Source organism: Lithobates pipiens, unplaced genomic scaffold, assembly GCF_037356315.1.
Source record: "Lithobates pipiens isolate NorthernLeopardFrog02 unplaced genomic scaffold, aLitPip1_a1.2 Scaffold_1, whole genome shotgun sequence".
Lineage (NCBI taxonomy): Eukaryota > Metazoa > Chordata > Amphibia > Anura > Ranidae > Lithobates > Lithobates pipiens.
In genome coordinates, this window is record NW_027507685.1 from 45,273,200 (window position 1) to 45,292,601 (window position 19,402).

General features: G+C 39.8%; 1 protein-coding gene across 1 annotated transcript in view; it reads right to left on the reverse strand.

The window, feature by feature from the left end:
- The window catches only part of SLC9A6 (solute carrier family 9 member A6), a 117,211-nt gene that overhangs the window by 29,279 nt on the left and 68,530 nt on the right, over positions 1–19,402 (reverse strand). Inside the window, exons 5-11 of the mRNA XM_077491081.1 lie at positions 16,427–16,539; positions 13,140–13,245; positions 11,096–11,237; positions 10,770–10,875; positions 7,255–7,343; positions 4,470–4,583; positions 2,937–3,048 (exon numbers count right to left, since the gene is read on the reverse strand). Coding sequence (XP_077347207.1) covers positions 2,937–3,048; positions 4,470–4,583; positions 7,255–7,343; positions 10,770–10,875; positions 11,096–11,237; positions 13,140–13,245; positions 16,427–16,539 — 782 coding nt within the window. The remainder of the gene's footprint in view (positions 1–2,936; positions 3,049–4,469; positions 4,584–7,254; positions 7,344–10,769; positions 10,876–11,095; positions 11,238–13,139; positions 13,246–16,426; positions 16,540–19,402) is intronic.

Below are 19,402 nucleotides of genomic sequence, written 5' to 3' on the forward strand. Positions count from 1 at the left end.
TGAAACTGGGCATAGGTAACTGCTTTGAATGAAGCCACCATGGTTCTTAGCAACCTCATGCAAAGGCGAATGGAGGGATCGCCATTTGACCTAACCATCTGCACCAACTCTCTTATGGAGTTGATCTTTGCCTGAGGCAAGAACACCTTTTCCTGGGCTGTGTCTATGATCAGACCTAAGTGCTCCAGCTTTTTTTAGCGGTATTAAAGGAAGATTTCTCTAGGTTGAGACAAATAACCAACACAACTCTTCAGATAGTTGGTTGTAGTGTGTACGCTTTGCTCCAAATGAGCCACCGACTGATCTATTAGTACTAGATCGTCTAGGTACGCTATGACTGTTATGCCCTGTGCCCTTATTGCAACGACTACAGACTGAGTAATGGCACCTGCCATAGAAAAAGTAGATCTTAACAGGGTTTCCAACTCCTTATCTCTTGGATCCTTAAGCATCTGTGTCTTCTGGACAAGTTAGGCCTTTATTCACACTGGAAATCGCAGAGTCAACTGCTGATATTTTCCATCTTTTGGAGAATGTCTCCTGCAGGGGATAGAGAATTGCAAATCTCTCAGGAGGGAGAAATGCTTATCCGGGTGATCCCACTCAGCAAAAATAAGCTGTTCTAGTAATGCATGTGCAGGAAACGCATGCAACGGTTGAAAGGGTTTTAAGGACTCAAGGAAGAAACTGAACTTTCAGGAGACTCCGTTAGGGGCAGCATGAAAGTAGAACGAACCATCTCCGTAAGAGATTGCATCAGCAATTTCTCAGATTTGAGAGGTTCGGAAGTGGGGGAGGGGGCTCTAGCACGCTTCCTATCCATCTGAATGGAGGATGTGATTAAAGCCACTAATCTTTCTTCCAGCCCCTTTAGGGAGGAGGAAAGGACATCTTCAGTCACGTATACAGGGGCTGAGATGTAAGAAGCTGTTGCACCTACAATTTGTTCCAAATGGCTCACCCTGGCTTGCCTTAACTGGTAATTCAGGCAAGGATGACGACATGGAAATGCGACTCGGGATCCCAGCGCCTGGTGGTGAAACCTGTGTGTGTAGTCTTTTTTGGTAGGCATAATCCTAAGTACAAAAACAGAGGCACTATACAAATTGCACTTAATTGCTGAAAATAGTCATGACATTTAAAGCTGCTATAAAATTCAGCCTAGTGCTGGGAAAAAGTTGTGGTTCCTGCATCAGGAATGCCAGTTTGCAAACCTCACATGTCCCACAGCTTGTGTGTCCATGTATTGCAGGCTGCTTGTTTTCTCCTCATCAGCCGAGGAGAGACTGTCACAGCTGTGTTGTACTTTGCTTTTAGCCTGCCCTGTGCCCTCGTGGACGTTCACGGAATCACGCTTAGGCCCCTCCCCCTCTGAGAAAAAGTCTGCCCCTTTTTACCTTTTAAGGCCCAATGGGGGGGGGGGGGGGCAGGGACCCATCCAGCAGCAGGCACAAACAATGAAATCAGCTACAGTAAAAACAATTAGCGGTATTAGCGGGACCTCCCGCACCTCCAATGTAAGGGGGTACAGCGCTGCTGTCCCCCTAACCCTCTGGTCCCATCAGGGGGGAGAATAAAAAAACATTCAGCTTTCTTTTACCTTGCAGAGTCTCACTCCACAAGATGCTGAAACCAGACACAGACTGAGCATACAGTGAAGACAACAGAGTAAGGTATGTGCATAGACTCCCTCTAGTGGGGAATTAAGGCATGACAACATTTTTTCCCTAATGGAGGAAATACATAGATGTTTTTAATACCCAAGTTTCTTCCCTTACCTTATCCCCGCCGCAGGATTTGCTGAAGTAACAAGACAATCCAACCTTCACCCATCACGGTGGGCTGCGTAGCAAACCTTCAAGGACTGGGTCCCTAAAATGGGGTTCCAACTGCCTTGGACCTATAAAAAGCACCCCATCAGGAAGTTTAGGTAATGTAACAAGACCTAAGCCCTGGGTTCCTGGGGTCCTGCCCTACAAAAAGAGGCGTTACAGGCAAAACCTTATGCTTTGGATACAAAGCCCCAGGTACCATCCCTTTAGGTCTCAATGGCACTTTGGATGAATCTGGTCTATGGAGGCTATTTAAATCCAGCATGGATACCTCCTGGAGCTCCTCAGAGCACATCTTCACTCATGACCAACACCTTTAGACACTGGCGAAAAAACTGATGTGCTCCTGGGAGGAGGAGGAGTTATATAGGGAGTAAACGTCCTTGATTGGGTTTACCAGTGTCAACACCTCAAGGTAGCCTATAACCCATTAAGTAATTACTTAAGGCTCTGTGTCCCATGATGTACAATAAAGAAATGCATAGGTGTTAAGCAGGCCTAAGAACCTTTTCCTTTGCCCTGAGGAAAGGCTTACATAGAGTGCAACTTCAGGCAAAAAAAAAATAAAAAAAAAATTATATTATATATATATATATATATATATATATATATATATATATATATATATATATATATATACATACACACACACACACACACACACACACACACACACACCATAGTTTTGGGTAGAGTGGGTGGGGGTCAGAAGTTCTCAGTACAGTTTTCCTTTAACCATTAAGAATTATTAAGGTAGGAGGAAGTCGATTTACTGCACTTTTCTACAGGAAAAAGTTAATGATCTTTTGCTGGCTGCATAGATATCTATCAGGTAGAGGGCACTGTGATCCTTTAATATACACACGTTAACTCCCGCACAACCTTACACTTGTTGGTGAAACTTGGAATGGTTACATAGCTTACAGAAGATGACTCATGTAAAGACAACCTCCAAGTAGAAAGCAGGAAAAGCCCCTAGCTTTCAGGAGTTACTTCTGTAATGTATACATATAACTAGTCACAGCTTTTAAATCTTAACAAGCACATTTAAATACACAGTAATGCTATAAGTAGGTGCACCAGACTATAAAAAAGCAGACATACCTGCAAACATCATCATGTGCTGGAAGTTTGAGCCAATCTTATTCCTTCTCCCCAGATTAAGCAAGAATGAGAGAGGATAAATATTAGCAGCTCTGCCAAGAAAGACTGCAAGCTGTGAGGAAGTGTTAAGGAAACAAATTGCGTACACAGAATATTGTTAGGATTCATTGTAGAAATAACATAAAACTTTTACAACTTGCAACTGCAAATCCAAATAGAATATAGTTGTAATGGCTCATGGAAACAGATGAATGCACACAGCTTCAACAGATCCACCTTTATGCCTAGTTTTTAGATGGCGTTCGAGCATCCATAACTGCAACTACAACATGCATTCAGTGTGGGTCACTGCTACAGCTCATTTCTTGAGCACAGGCACAATGATATACACAGACCACAGGAGATGTGTTGTAGTGCTGATCCATAATGCATATGCATTATAACCTGTTGTATCCAGAAAGCAGCCAAACTACTTAACCTGAGAACATTAAAAAAGGTATTGTTTTCTTTACCTTGTAATTATTGGCTCACATGTTTTGGCTGCAGTTCGTAGCATTATCATCAATTTATTCCCCTATGTCCATGTGTTCCTTCACCAAGCTTGCCCCGGTTTGCTAAAGGGACAAGGTAACTTCCTGTTCCAGGTCACACAGCATCCAATGCAAGCTTTGCCACCCGCCCTGTGTCGCATCACAAATTAGGAATCGCTAATATAACAAAAAAATAAATTTTTCCAGCTGCATAACAGAGCGCTCTGTGAACGATCTGCCTGCTTACATGGCACAGAATTAGAGCATTTTATCTGATATTGGAATATTATGCCTAGGAAATGTTGTGGATAAACAATCAAAGTGGCTTCACAGAGCTACCAATAATAATTATATAATATATATATATATATATATATATATATATATATATATATATATATATATATATATATATATATATATATATATATATATATATATATATATATATATATATATACACACACACACATACACACACATACACATATAATATTATATACATAATTTTTTTTCCTTAATATAATATTTGTTATTTTAAGAAAAATAATGTGTGATATTTACCTGTTCCGTGTAATGGTTTTGCACAGAGCAGCCCCAATTCACATCTTATCGGGTCCTCCGCCAGCACTCCTGGCCCCTCCCCCTTCAATGCTGCGGTGTATCAGCCAATGAAGAGAGAGGCACCCAGTACAGCCGAGGCTCCTGTGCACATTACTGGATCGAGAGGGGGCTCAGGTGAGTATTGGGGGACTGTGGGGGAGAGCCGCGCACATAAGGTTTTTTTTTTTTACCTTCATGCAAAGAATGCACAAAGTTAAAAAAACCTACAACCTTTACAACCACTTTAAACATCCAAAAGGCACTGCATGTCACAGACATGTGACATACAAACTAATTGCTGACTTTTTTGACTGTCTTGATATCCAAAGTAAGCTTAAGAGACTAGAGCTTTGAACTCAGTCTACCAAATACATTACAGATAAGTACCAAAAAAGGATACGAAAGCAAAAACAATGAAGGTGGCATTGAAGACATGATTCTGGAAAGTAAACAGAGCCAGACCCATGTAGGAGAAGATGAAGTTTTCTGCCAAAAAATTCAAGAGCTCAAACAGCTGAGAGGAGAAACAAGGGAAAATAATTAGTCTGGAGACATCAAAAACAAACTTCTCTGTACATGATGTAAGAGATCAGTTAAGTTTATAGCAGGTCACAAGAATTCATCTGGCTGCTTGGTACCAAAAATAGCAACTGGGCAAGGTGGGTGGGGAGCTGCAGGTATGTGCAACCATTCCTGCAAGCCACCTAACCTCACCAGAGGCGAAGTTAGGTGTTAGAGCGATGTCAAGAGTCACACCTAGAGGAGGATTTCTAGTTTCAGTATGAATGTTTGGTTGATAATAAACTCCAGCCAAAACAATCTATTCTGGAAAGAACAGGGGATGGTCAGAGCTTCTGTGAGTTTTTTTTGTTTTTTTTTAGCCGTCTCCTACTGTGTCGATTTCCTCTCCCTTCCTATTAGGACAGAAAGTACTGAGGATTCTCTCCAATAATTTTCCTGTACCATCTAGTATCATGTTTAAAATTACCTATGCATACAATTTACCATTACAGTGCATGTCCAAGTTACGTAATGTGTCAGCTTTTCCATTCTATTTTTTACTGACACTAAGCTAATGCTGTGTTACTCTACCTAATGATACAAATCCACAATTTGTTTTCTAGATCCAAAGTTCTAACAAATTGAGGGTTAACCATCTTTTTGTGTGCTAATTTTTTTAGTCCTCTGCAACCTCCAATAGACTTCTTTCGGGCAGTTTGTAATATTGTGATAAATCATCTCATTTAGACATGACAGTGTGTTCCAATATTTTTATTGCATCATTGCAGATATGCCTCCCACAGAAACATGTTGAGATTCAATCCTTACTCCACAGATTCTCAGCTTTCAGCCTAACTGAATGAAACGACTACTATATGTTGATAGTGGCATGAGCAGATTACATATATATTTATGTAAATTCCCTAACTCTTTACTTCTGTATAAATTACAGTGATATAGATTTTATGTATTTTTACTATGTCCTGCAGTAAATAATATAACACTTAAAGCGGAGGTCCACCCTAAAGTGGACCTTCCGCTCATCGGAACCCTCCCCCCCTCCGGCGCCACAATTGGCACCTTTCAGGGGGGAGGGGGGTGCAGATACCTGTACAGTACAGGTATCTGCACCCACTTCCGGGATAGCTCTACGCCCCTTTCCGCAAGTGCCCGCCCCTTTCCGCAAGTGCCCCGCTGCCTGCTGGGAAACACACAGATCCCAGAGGCAGCGGGGACCGTCCTTATTGCGCAGCGCGACTCACGCATGCGCAGTAGGGAACCAGGAAATGAAGCCGAAAGGCTCCATTTCCCGATTCCCATACCCAAGATGGCGGCGGCAGCACCCGAGAGACGATCTAGAGATCGGCTTCGGGTGCCGACATCGCGGGCGCGCTGGACAGGTAAGTGTCACTATTTTAAAAGTCAGCAGCTGCAGTATTTGTAGCTGCTGGCTTTATAAAAAAAAAAAAAAAAAAAAAAAAAAACGCGGAGTCCCGGCGGACTCCCGCTTTAATCTAAAACACAAAAAAAAAAAAGCAGAGTTAGGCTTTAACCAATTCAATACTGGCCAAGGCCAAGTTTCAGCACGGTCAAAGTTTGAATGACAATTTTTTATCATTTAATTTTCTTCCCACAAATAGAACTTTCTTTTGATGGTATTTAATCAGCACTTTTTTTTTTTTGCCAAAAAAAAAAACAAAGTGTTTCTTAGGGTCAGAAAATTTGGTAAATAAGTAATTTTTCTCCTTCACTGATGTGCGCTGATGAGGCAGCACTAATGAGGAGATACTAAAATGCAGAACTAATGGGCACCGATAGGTGGTACAGATAGGTGGCACTGAAAGGACTCACAGATGGGCACTGTAATCAGTGCCCTGATTACCTATACAGGTCTCCCCTGTGATGAGATGCTTCTGATTGGCTCTCCTCCCTTCTCACACTGTCAGTGTGAGACGAGGAGTGCTGATAAACGGCATCTCCTTGTTTACATGTGATCAGCTGTGATTGGACGCATGATCGTAGCGAACCTGGGCGATTTCATCTGACGTTAGCCCAGAACAAGAAAGCATCCCGCCCGTCGTTTGTCTATACAGCGAGCGGGAGGAGGTTAAAAAGGTAAGAGGTCATGGAATATGGAGAAATACTTTTTTTTTTTATAATCAGTGTCCAAATCCCTATAATGAGAACCACTGCCATGTTCTTGGAGCCAAAAACAAAACGTACTGTAGAAACATGTTTAAAATATTGTCTACACTTGGAGACCACTGGGCCTCATGTCTAAAGCAACAACTGCTAGTGAAGTTAATAGCATTAATAGAATAATCTTTCCCTAACCTATAGTAGATGAGTTATCTAATCAACTGCTGTGGGCAAAGCAGAGGATAATTAGTTTGTTCAAATCATGTTTTAAACATAAGTAACAGTATCTCTCTAATGAAAAGGGATGTTTTTTTTTGTTTTTTTTTAACAATTAAAAAAAATTGTTATTTTATATTGGGAGAAAGGAAAGAAAAAAGAGAAAAAGAAACAAAAAATTAAATAAAATTAGGGAGATCCATTCATATAGAAAATGTACGTATTCCTTCAGCTCATTAAATGCATGGATGTCAAAAAAAATACAGCCTTGACTATTTAATTTTGGTCCTTGAATTTTGTGTGAACTCTTTGCTCTGGACTAAACATACCTGTTTTGTTCGAATTTGGGACTCTGTAGACAGATTGTTGTAGGTATAATGTGCCTGAGTAATGCCGCAAAACAAGACTGCAACAACGCCTGCATATAAATAAAGGACATTAAGTTATAGCCAACCAGTCATAAATCATCTTCTAACCAACTGTAAACAGTAGTAATTTTAAACGCTTTGTGTTCAAGTGCTTACAAACAAACCAACCATACACGCAATCTGACCAATATTCCAATTAAAGTGGTTGTGACCCTAAAAAAAAAAAAAATGCTCCTGTCCCTATAAAGGCACAAGATATAGCACAGTGCTTTTGCCATGTCACTTTCTATGTTGTAAAATACCTGACTGATCCTGCCTGTTCCGGCCATTCCCTCTGTAAACTTAATACGTTTAATATGATAGGGGGTCAGTTTACATGCCTACATCATCCAGCTCTCACCTCAGCATCTCTGCATATTCCCCTCTCTCTCCCTGTCTCTTCCATAGCCTGTGTGAGAGCTGACCCTCCCCTCCCCTCTCATGCCTGTGTAGTTCTATTCCCTACAGTTGCTCCAGTGTTTGTAAATGTAAAAAAAACATGTATTAATTACTTTGATCCTCTCTGTTTAAGGTCCCTGTTCAGTGCAGAGTGTGTGTTTTCCTACAACTATAAGCTAAATACCTTCTTTGCAGAGCCCTGCTGTGTCGTCATGTAACCTCCCTCTGCTAGCTTGCATTCATCAGAGGGAAATCTCAGCCCCTCCCATTGTACTCACATACTCAGGAAGGTCACATGACTGCACAGTGGGGCTCTTCAAAGATGGCATTTAGCATTATAATTTTAGGAAAACACACGCACTGTACTGAACAGGGACCTAAAACAGAGAGGATCAAAGTAATACATGTAATTTTACAACCACTTTAAATATATAGAAATTTGTGTCTTTTTTTTCTCTCTTTTTTCCATAATCATTTCTGCTCGTTTTTTCAGATCAAAATAAAACACTCCAACCTGCAGGTGAGAAGCTCTCAACATTGCACATTTCAAAGCGATCTATCAAATCATTTTGGCTTCTTATTGAGTCATTCAAAATTTGAATCAAAGCTTAAAAGAAAAGTAACTTTTTTTATTTTTATTTTTTTAGTCATACTTACCTAGGTGGATGCAGCATTGGTCCGATGTTGCATCTGTCCCCCAGTGCCTCTACACTGAGAAGCAAGCGATCAAACAGTCAATCGCTTGGTTCTCACAGTTTCCCGAGCAGAGAGCTGGTGACTGTCAGTCACAGCTCTCTGCTCTGCCCCCTCCTCGCTCACTGGAGCGCTAAGCTGTGGAGCGGGCTGGGGCGGCTGACTCAGGTTCTCAAACAGGTGGAGCCAGGTGTGGGTCCAGGTATCTAGGTGGATCCTGACTCCGTGGTTGTGATGACATCGAGCCGGGACCGACTCTGACATCACTCCTGTGATCCACAGGAGAAGTATAGCCAAACAAGCTTTGGGTGTACATCTCCTTTAAGTCAAACAGATATTTAGATAACATTTCTAATTTTTTCCCCCTTTATATTTTTCCTTTAGTGTATAGTATTTAAATAAGGGAATAACTGGGCCGTGAATTTCAACAGCCAGTTTGGGGAACATTAAAGCAATAGATATGGCACTTTTATGCCTGAAATGATGATCTACCAAAAAAACTGGGATCCCATGTGCTTATATATAAAATAGGGCTGCAACTAACGATTATTTTCATAATCGATTAGTTGGCCGATTATTGTTTCGATTAATCGGTTAATAACCTTAAAAAAAAAAAAAAAAAAAGTGGGTCAAATTGACATTCATTTTCAACCACAGTGATGGGAAAATTTAGAAATAATAGAAAACTTCGTCAAGGGACTTTTCAGACAGTGGATGTGGTTTTTGTTCAGATATTACATTCATTTTAAAAACAAGTGGAAATTTCAAACAAAATTCTTTCATTCAGCGAATGTACAAAGATTTTTTTGTCTGAATATTCTAATCCGAAAATTGATCCGTGTGGCCAGCATAAGGCTCGGTACACACCTATGCAGTTTGCTTTTGATCTGTTTCTGCAGTGCCTTTTGCTGTGTTTTGATTTCTGCGCACGCAATTTTACTGCAGTTTGCATTTTTGCAATTTTTTGGGCAGATTAAAAAACAAAAATTGCTGCAAAAACGCATTACATGCTTTTCTGCAGCTTCTCCATTGAACAACATTTTGCGTTAAAAGTCCCTGACCCTTTCAGATGTGAACGTGTCCCATAGGAAACCATGTAAATGAACTAGTGCATTTCTGCAAAAAGCACCAAAAAAACACATAGATGTGAACCAGGTCCAACACGTTTAGTAATGTAATGGGGTTAAAAAAAAACTAAAATTGGACCTTTATAGTAGAAAAAGCAGATAATCACTACTATAAGGGGTTAATATTTTTTTACTGTAGAACAGTGAGAGTAATATTTACAGTAGCGATTATTTGCTTTTTTTGTACTATAAAGGGCTCATTTTAGTGTTTTTTTTTTAACCCATTATGTTACTGGGCGATTAATCGATTATGACAATAGTAATCTATTAATTTCATAATCGATTAGTTGTCGATTAATCGATTCGTTGTTTCAGCCCTAATATAAAATTAAAAAAACAAACACCCCAAACAAATTTCAAACATGGTGATACTCCTAATGAAAGATTAAAGTAGGACTATAGGCAAAACTCCCCCCCCCCCCATTTTGGAGAGTAAGCAAGGATTATACTGTAACCCTTGTAAGGTTTTATTTTTGCCATCTGTGTCCCAATGGGGAGATTTTCCTTCACTTCCTGTCAAAAACAGGAAGAGGAAATCCCTGCAAAATAAGTGAATCTCTTGCAGCCCCCAGGTCACCAGAATTAGTGTCCCCATTGGAAGATTTCCCCTTGTTACTTTTCTGGAGAAAACCAAAATTTGAGATTTTCTTTAGCTTCCACTTTCAAGGTCTGCAGGGTAAAAAACAAATAGGGAAGAAAACTTGCCACAGGATCTAATCCCTTCGCCCAATCAAAACTAAAAAAAAAAAAAGGTTTTGCCTAGAAAATTACTTTAAAATTTATTTCTAGGCAAAACCTTTTTTTTTTTTAGTTTTGATTGGGGAAGGGTTAGATCCTCTGGCAAGTTTTTTTATTTTTTATTTTTTTTACACTGCTGTGACACACTGGAAAGGTCTCCATAACATGAGGGAAGGGGAAATCTTGCATTTAGGACATCTATTCTGGGGACAAGTATCGACTAGAGTAATCCCTTTTGGGAGATTCTCTAACTTCCTGTTGCATCTCGGATAGGAAATAAAGAGAAATATCCCCAACAGTCTGCAAAAATGACAACAGGGGTTTTACCCTTCCTTACTCCATCTAAAAAATAAATAAATAAAATAAAATAAAAGATTTTTATAAGCAGAAATACCATTTTGTCTGGTGGCAACCTATAGCTAAGATGTAGTCTATAATTGCACATATAAGAGTGGAGCATGTAGACATCACTCAGCATACCTGTGTAACCACATGCTTCAGCCAGAAGAAATGTGCTCCAAGACATCAAGAAAAACAGGCCGGTCTCCAGCAACTGGAACTCGCGCAGTTTGGTGAACTTTGTGACGTAAAGGGGTGTTAAGGAGCAGTCAATGTAATGTTTTTGGAAAACTTACAATATGCTTCAAATTACAAAAGAAAATATAAATAAAAAAAGTACATCTGCAGCATCTGTTGTAATCTATAAATATATCAAATATATCACACGTATACATATATGCAGCAACATAAAACATATTTGTTATACCACATTATGGAAACAAACACAGTAACATAGTGGAGGATATCAATGCTGTGACCACTCCAGTGGCTGCTCCCATTGCAAAGGATCCACTAAATATACCCAGGAATATCCCTATTGACTTAAACATAGCTGTGATGTCGAATGTGTGACTGTTGTCTCCAGCTGGTTGATAAGCAACAATTGACCTGCAAAAGAAAAAAAAAAAAAAAAGGAAAAAACTTTTTTCCCTCAAACCTGTTCCTAAAATACAATATAACTTTCACATTTTATTATCAAGCTCAGATATGGCCAGGGCCGAGCAGGGGAAGCAGCCCTCGCCAGGAGAAGACAGTGATTATATCTAGCGGCTATAGCAGCCGATTGCGGTAATTGCAAGCGAATCCAGCAGGCTGGTTGTACCCAAATTGATCGATCAACTTGGTACATTCAGCCTGCCCATTAATGGTTCAGCAGGAATTTGAACCTTGTATGGCCGGCTTAAACCAGCTGGTTGAAAGAAAAAAAAAAAAAAAGAAAAAACTGACAGATCCCCACATCAACACAAATGATGTGTGATGCAGGGATCGCACCTGCCACGCTAATGTATTCTGACGCCTCCAGATGACGTCTGAATGACGAAACGCGTAGGGCGTGGCCAGACAACGTACACCTCTAGCTTAGATGGCGAGGCAGCCGAGCAGGACTTTTAAAAACCGAGCAACATAAGCAAACTAAATTATACTGAATGCTTGTGAGTAATTTTAAGTTCATTTAAATAAAACCTCAATTTATAAACGTACTACACCATGGATATGCCTCTTCCTTGTTGCATATAACGTGGCACGCTATACCAACGGAGGAACGAGGGACTCCCAGGACCACAGCAGAGGAAAGCCAGAAAGCAACACAGTGGCTTATACTGTGGAGGCTGATCCACCCCGGATGGGGCTATACCTCTGGTGAGAGCAATTACATAAGCAGTCACCGAGCACCGGGAGCAACAGTCGAAGTCACCCCCTCTTCCCCCCCCTCCCCCCCCCCCTTTTCAACGACACTCACAGAAGAATTTTTTCACTGTTCTTTCACGGTTTTTATTACCAATTTTCTAATCAATTTTTATCACATTTTTTCTTCCGTTTTAATACTTATTAATTCTTATAACTTCCCAGATTTGTTCACCTTTTTTATTTATATTTATTTTTTATTCCATTTATTCACTGACTTTTTGCCACATGGTATTTAATATGTGCACTAAATTGATATATGATATGCAAAATGGATAATTGATTGGATATTTATTTTTTTTGTAATTGAATCTGCGCATTCATACACTGGCACATGCTTTTTTCACTGGCACTTGCACTTTAATATTTTATTTTAGGCATTGCATGTTCTATATGTTTTTATGGCTTATTGATATTTATTGAGAAGCATATATATATATATAAGGATAATTACTAGAGATTACTGTTAGGCATAACACAGATAGTTGTTCATTTTCACCATTAATTTTTATTTATTAATTTTTTTACTTACCAGCAAGCTGGAAAATTTATACAAACTATAATTATTTATTTATTTTGACTCTAAAACGGTATAGCGCCAAGTCTATTTTTCCTCTTATTTCATTTCATTGTTCCACCCATATTGGGTGGAAATTTAATAGAGGCCGCTCATACCAGAACTATATCAAACTGCTCCATAGCGCGACCTTACCCCCTCTTCTTGCTCCTAATATGTGGATATGTGTTGGGTACGACCAGAGGAATCTGGCCCTGACTGACACTGGAATAGTGGTGGCAGTGCCTATATTGGCAAATACCAATGCTGCACACATAGATTAGTGTACAAACTTGACCGAAACCCAAGGACATGTGTAAGCCAATATAACATTAATACTGATCAGTGGAAAGGTTTATTTATAAAATGTCTTAGGACAGGTTTTCTTTTTAGAAGTTAATCTGAAAAATATATATGGCCAACCCACTTGAACAAGGATGATCTCACAGCTGTCCTTCATTGCATGTCAGTCTGGATTATGCACTATACGTTGAGCTAATTACAGAACACCAACAATAAACCTTTAGAACATGTACCAGAGGACTTACGAGGACAATACTATGGCAACTGCATCATTCAGGACACTTTCACCAAATAGAAGGGCGTAGAGCTCAACATCAACTTGCAACTCATGAAATATGGCAAGGACAGTCACTAGAACAAAAAAAGGAAGCATAATACATTTTATGTGTGGCACAATATAGAAATTGTAATCATGAAAAAAAAAAAATTAACTTGTACAGCCCCAAAGAGATTTATTTTTTCGCAAAGCACAGACAGACAATATACAGTGGTGTGAAAAAGTGTTTGCCCCCTTCCTCATTTCCTGTTCCTTTGCATGTTTGTCACACTTAAGTGTTTCGGAACATCAAACCAATTTAAACAATAGTCAAGGACAACACAAGTAAACACAAAATGCAATTTGTAAATGAAGGTGTTTATTATTAAAGGTGAAAAAAAATCCAAACCATCATGGCCCTGTGTGAAAAAGTGATTGCCCCCCTTGTTAAAACATACTATAACTGTGGTTGTCCACACCTGAGTTCAATTTCTTTAGCCACACCCAGGCCTGATTATTGCCACACCTGTTCACAATCAAGGCATCACTTAAATAGGAGCTGCTTGACACAGTAAGGTCCACCAGAAGATCCTTAAAAGCTACACATCATGCCGATAAAGTAAATGTAATATGGCTCCTGGAAGCGTTCTGTACACAGCTGGTGTACAGAACACCCCCAGAATTATCAGTACTTGTTCCTCTTTAACTGATAAGAGGTTTTGAAACAAAATGTAAAGTATAAGCCTAATCATACAAGCTGAATTCAAACCTTTGGTATATATCCTGTTAATATCTTATTCCTGGATAACTGGAACTACTATACAATGACAATGTATAAAATCTTAAAAGTATCATTAAACCCTTCAGAGCCATTTACATTTTTCAATTTAGGTTCACAAAATGAAAGTGCCACAAGAATATTTCCTCAATGTGCCCCAAATCCCTTACTTTTTTCAAGTTCCCTGCTATGCATCTCTCAGCATTGCTTCCCCGAACCGCTAGTCAGGGAATGCACACCACTTGCGCCACATAATGAAAGCACGCCTTCATATATCAGAACTACAAGTCTCATCACTTTTACACAAATCATGTCTGCTTCATCTGTTTAAGCGCTGTGTTGGGAGCTGCTGTTAATCTACACCCTTAGAGGAGGAGCAGGGGAAAAGCTTTAAGGCTAAAGTCCAGGGATGATATAATTTGCATATTTACATTGGCCAGCTTGGTCCAATCTAAACATGCATGTGTGATATCCGACCAGCCTCTGTGTATACTATATACCACGGGTATATAAAAACTGCCCCGCTAGCAGCCGAATAGCGCAGCAAATCCAACGTTAAAGCGCCGCTAAAAATATCAGCGCTTTACCGCCGACCCACCTCCTGTCCCAGTGTGAAAGGGGCCTTAGAGGAGATATCTACTGTATATACTATTAGAGGTTGAATCTGGTAAATATCATCAGACTCAGAGCGCAATTTTTTTTATTTAAAGGGAAAAAAAAAAAAACGTTAAAGACTGTTTTGCAGATTTTCAAACAGAACTGTAATATACTATATGCTGGCCATACAAAAGCAATGTCTTCCTTCAAAAAAAATTTCATTTTGAGAACGTTCGTTTGATTTTCTAATCGTAAGTGGGGTCATATCGGCATTAGTTTTCAACCACAGTGATGGTAAAATAAAAAAAAATAAAAAAATTTGGTCAAAGGAATTTTCAGACAGTATGTGGTTTTCGTTCAAAAAATACATTCATTTTAAAACAGAATGTTAAAAGCAAGTGAAAATGTCAAACAACATTCTTTCATTCAGCGAATGTACATTTTTTCGTATGAATATTCTGGTCTGAAAATTGATCCGTGTGGCCAGCATAAGTCACAAATCTATGCAGTTTGCTTTTAATCTGTTTCTACAATGCTTTTTGCTGTGCGTTGGATTTGTGCTCATGGAATTTTGCTGTAATTTGTGTTTTTATATTTTTTTATATGCTTTTTTTTGGCCAATTTGTTGGGCAGGTTAAAAAACACAAATTGCTCCAAAAACACATTATATTTTCTGCAGCTTCTCCACTGAAGTATATTTACTAAAAAAAGAACAGTTTTGCGTTGAAAAAATCCTTGACCCTTTCCAAATACGCAGCAGCTGAAAAAAGCATAGATGTGAACGTGTCCCATAGGAAACCATGAACTGTAGTGCATTTCTGCAAATGGCACCAAAAAACACATATATGTGAACCACGTCTAAGAGGTTTAGTTAAACTAAAGTATTGTTCTAGGAGGGGAAATTTGGGGGGTATGCTAAAATTTAAGGGGAGAAGGGGTGGGGGGGGAGAAGAGGATTTGTGCTAGGAGGGATGATTGGGGCGCTTTGTGCTGGAAGGAGGATTTGCAGTGGGGTTATTGGGAGGGACAATTTTAGGGATAGACAATATGTGCTAGGAGGAGTGATTTTTTTTTCTTTTCTGGGGGGGGCAAAATTTGTGCTGGGAGGGGGGATTTCAGCAGGGGAACAGATTTGCACTGGGAGGAGGGGGAATTTATGCTTAGGGGGTGAAAAAGATTAGTGCTCAGTTTTGTTTTGTTTTTTGGGGGGGGGGAATTTTGGTGACACATAATGCTCATACACATTGGGGACAGGGGGGCACAGTTTGGCGTGTTTGCCCTGGATGACCTTGTCCCGGCACTGCCCGCTATAGCAAGGTAAAGAAAACTTCTGCCTTTAGAACCACTCACTTCCTGCCCAGGACTACATGTCCCATGACGCATTGCTCCTCCCACATTCACAAGTTATCAGGCACTTACTGACATGTATGGAGGGCGTACTGAGCTGTATGTGTGCTGCACTGTAATACCTGATATGTAAACAAATAATGCATTCCGTATGCAGGCCAACTAATTGGCTGGCCGATTAATGGATTATGAAAATAGTAATCGATTAATTTCATAATCGATTGTTTCGGCCCTACTCTATTGGACTAGCCACCATTCAGAAAATACCTTGCATTTTCCTCAATGAATGAAACGCGCTTTCTGAATGGATGAGGTGGAGATCATATCAATGTCCTAATCTCCACCTCATTCAGTGAGAGAATACTTTGCATTTATCGAGAAAAATGCAAGGCCCATCCAGAAATGGAAGTATGTTTACATCTGCACTCTATAGTCTGCCAATGTCCACCCATGGCCAATGACATGTTGCTGGAACAAGCTTGTTAAAAAAAAAAAAAAAAAAAAAAACACCTACCATTAAAATTCAACATAATATGAACCACATGTACATTTACCAGGATCAGTAGCAGAAAGAATGGCTCCAAAAAATAGGCAGTCAGTAAAGTAAAAATCACCACCAAGTGTTCCAGTGACCTTCATTAGCATCACACACCCATATATAAGAGATCTAGGGAAAAAAGAAAAACTAAATTGTTCATCATCATTTTTTGATGTTCAAATTCCTGTAGATTGATTTCCCGGTAGGACTTTACATTCCTACAGCAATTCTACCACTGTATTGATTTTGTAAAGAGACATTCACTGTGATATCACATAATACTAGAGTGAAAATACAACATAGTATAATTCTGCATGCAAAGGAAGCTGTTCTCTGCTACAAGGGAACACAAGCCTTTCTTCAGACTGATCCCTACTTGGATTCTCACAGAGTGCCATAGTGGTCACATGTTCCTTGAGTGAGCATCACAGCCTCACATAACTCAAAGCAGACAGAGGACAGCAGGCAAGTGAAGCAGACTGTGGCATGCAATATAGGGAATTTATTAAAAGGAAAAAAATATGGTAACAACCAATCAGCACCTCAAATACTCTAAGCTAAAGCGGGAAATAAGAATTCTGATTGGGTCCTGTTGGAAAACCCTTCATTATTTGCTGCCCTGGTTTTCACAGATTACCCTTCCTATAACTCATTTAAGCATTTGAGGACTTAAAAGTACACAGGACATATATAGCATGTCCTGTCCTTCTACCTCACTATTGCAAAGCCCCAAAATATGTCTGGTCCTTTGTTATCTTAAACCCCTTTAACACTGATGCGGTTTTCATGCTGGAAATAGCCTCTAAATAGCGCCTGAAAACCGCTTCCCATTCATTTCAGTGTGACTTTTTCACACTGGGGCAGTGCTCTGTGTGGGACATTAGGAAAAGTCCTGCAAGCATGATCTTTGGGGTAGTTTGGGAGTGCTGTATACAGCGCTCCCAAAACGCCCTGCTCATTAAAATGTGCAAGGATCTTATGTCACACACTGCAAAGAACATAGATGATAGCTGAGTGTAACTTGAGACCTGAGTGGAGGGAAAAGACACCCCCCCCTTCTACAGAGTCTCATAAAGACACATGCACAGCTGAGGCTGTCAATCACCTTCTGTGTTATGGAGGTAGGCAGGGCCGTCCCCCAAGATTCTGCGATGTCTGGATAACCTGTCAGAAGTGACTAATGCAGATAGCAGAGGGAAGATACAGGAGACAGAAGTCACACTTCGTACTACTGATTGAGGCTAGTACACACTATAGAGGGATATGCTCTCTTCATTTCAGGAGTTTACAAGCACTTTAAATAATGACAAACTTTTTGCTGGGAAAAAAAACCAGTCCATAGCAAAAATGTAAAAATTGTTCTGGTTCAAACTTTGTGTACAGGTGTGAGAGCAGAAGTACTTAAGGAAGTGTCTGGGAGATAAAATGTCTGTTCTGTCCCTTGACAGTATAGGAAAATCGGTGCAATAGAAACTGTGATTATCGTCATTTGTAGAAAAGGGGAGTGTTAGATGCATTTTCCCTCATATTTTCAGAAATAAGGCCCATGGTCTCTGCAATTTAACACCAGCATTCATGAAACTAAAGGGGTCACCAAAACCCTTACATATACCCAGTAAAAAAGTGACTGGCCTAAGGTGATACACAGAGATGAAACAAATCCTCCTACATTCATTAGGTTGTGCCTGCAGTGCGCTCTTCTCTACAGTCAAAGTGCAGAATTTATACAGTTATTTGACCTTTCAGAAATCAGGGGGCAGGAAGCTGAAGTTGCACTCTGCAGAGCTCAATGGGGGGAGCTCTGACAGCTGATTGGAGGGAAGCTACACACCCCACCTTCACCCAACACTCAGAAAATAGCTGAAGTTGTTCATCAAGAGCTGTGCTGGAGCTCCCTTCCCTGTCGCCCTTTTACCTCTTGGTATCAGAAAAAACTGTAAGAAGTGACTCAGGCAGATAGAAGAGGAATGAGGCAGCAGAGAGAAATGACACTTAGTGAGACAACTACACACTATAGAGGCATATGCTTTGTTCATATTTCATGGCAGGGGCTAACAACAATTTTTTGAGCGACTAAACTACTCAACTACTCAACTACTCTCAAATATCTACAACATAAGGGCTAACCATTCTAAAGACCAATATAACAACTATGAAGGGCTAGTAAGATAACACATGGAAGCTCTACATATCTGACAGGATCAACAGTTTATGCACTAATCAAACAGATATCACAAAATACTTTCAACTGTATACCAACTCAGATTCCAATGCAAAAAGTTCATTGTTAGGGTTTAGATAAGCAACAGCAGAGAATAATTAGAAGAAAATAAGTTATAGACTGCAACTTTTTCTATAGAAAAATTTAGAAAGTTACCTTATTAAGGCCAAACTGTCTAAATCATTAGTAGCTAAACTAAGCCATGGGCCAAATTGCAAAATCAGCTAGAATTATAAAAAAAATTAAATTGCCTTTTTAAAGTGGTTAACTATTACACGGTGACCAAAATGCAAAACATTTCATATACTGCAGGTAGAATTCTAGAAAACACATTTTAAACCATATGAAGAAGGGATTTGAGATTTTGGAGAAAAAATCCAAAACAAAGCATTTTAAAGCATCTTAAAAATCTGGAGATGTGAAAACGAGAGAGCGGGCACCAATCGGCGAGCAGTGTGAAGTAAGGATCTGTCCAGCCAATGCTGCCAAACCACGAAACGTATCTGTGTTAGACCCCTTTCACACTGGGGCTCTTTGCAGGCGCTACTGAGCTAAAAATAGTGCATGCAAAGCGCTGCTTCTGTGTCTCCAGTGTGAAAGCCCTTCACACTGGAGCAGTGCGCTGACAGGACACAAAAAAAAAAAAAAAAAAGTCCTGCTAGCAGCATCTTTGGGTGTATACGCCGCTCCATCCCGTTGAAACGAATGGGTCAGCGTGGCTATACCGCCGGCACAGCGTTGCATTGGTGTTTTTTTTTTTTTCACTTTCTC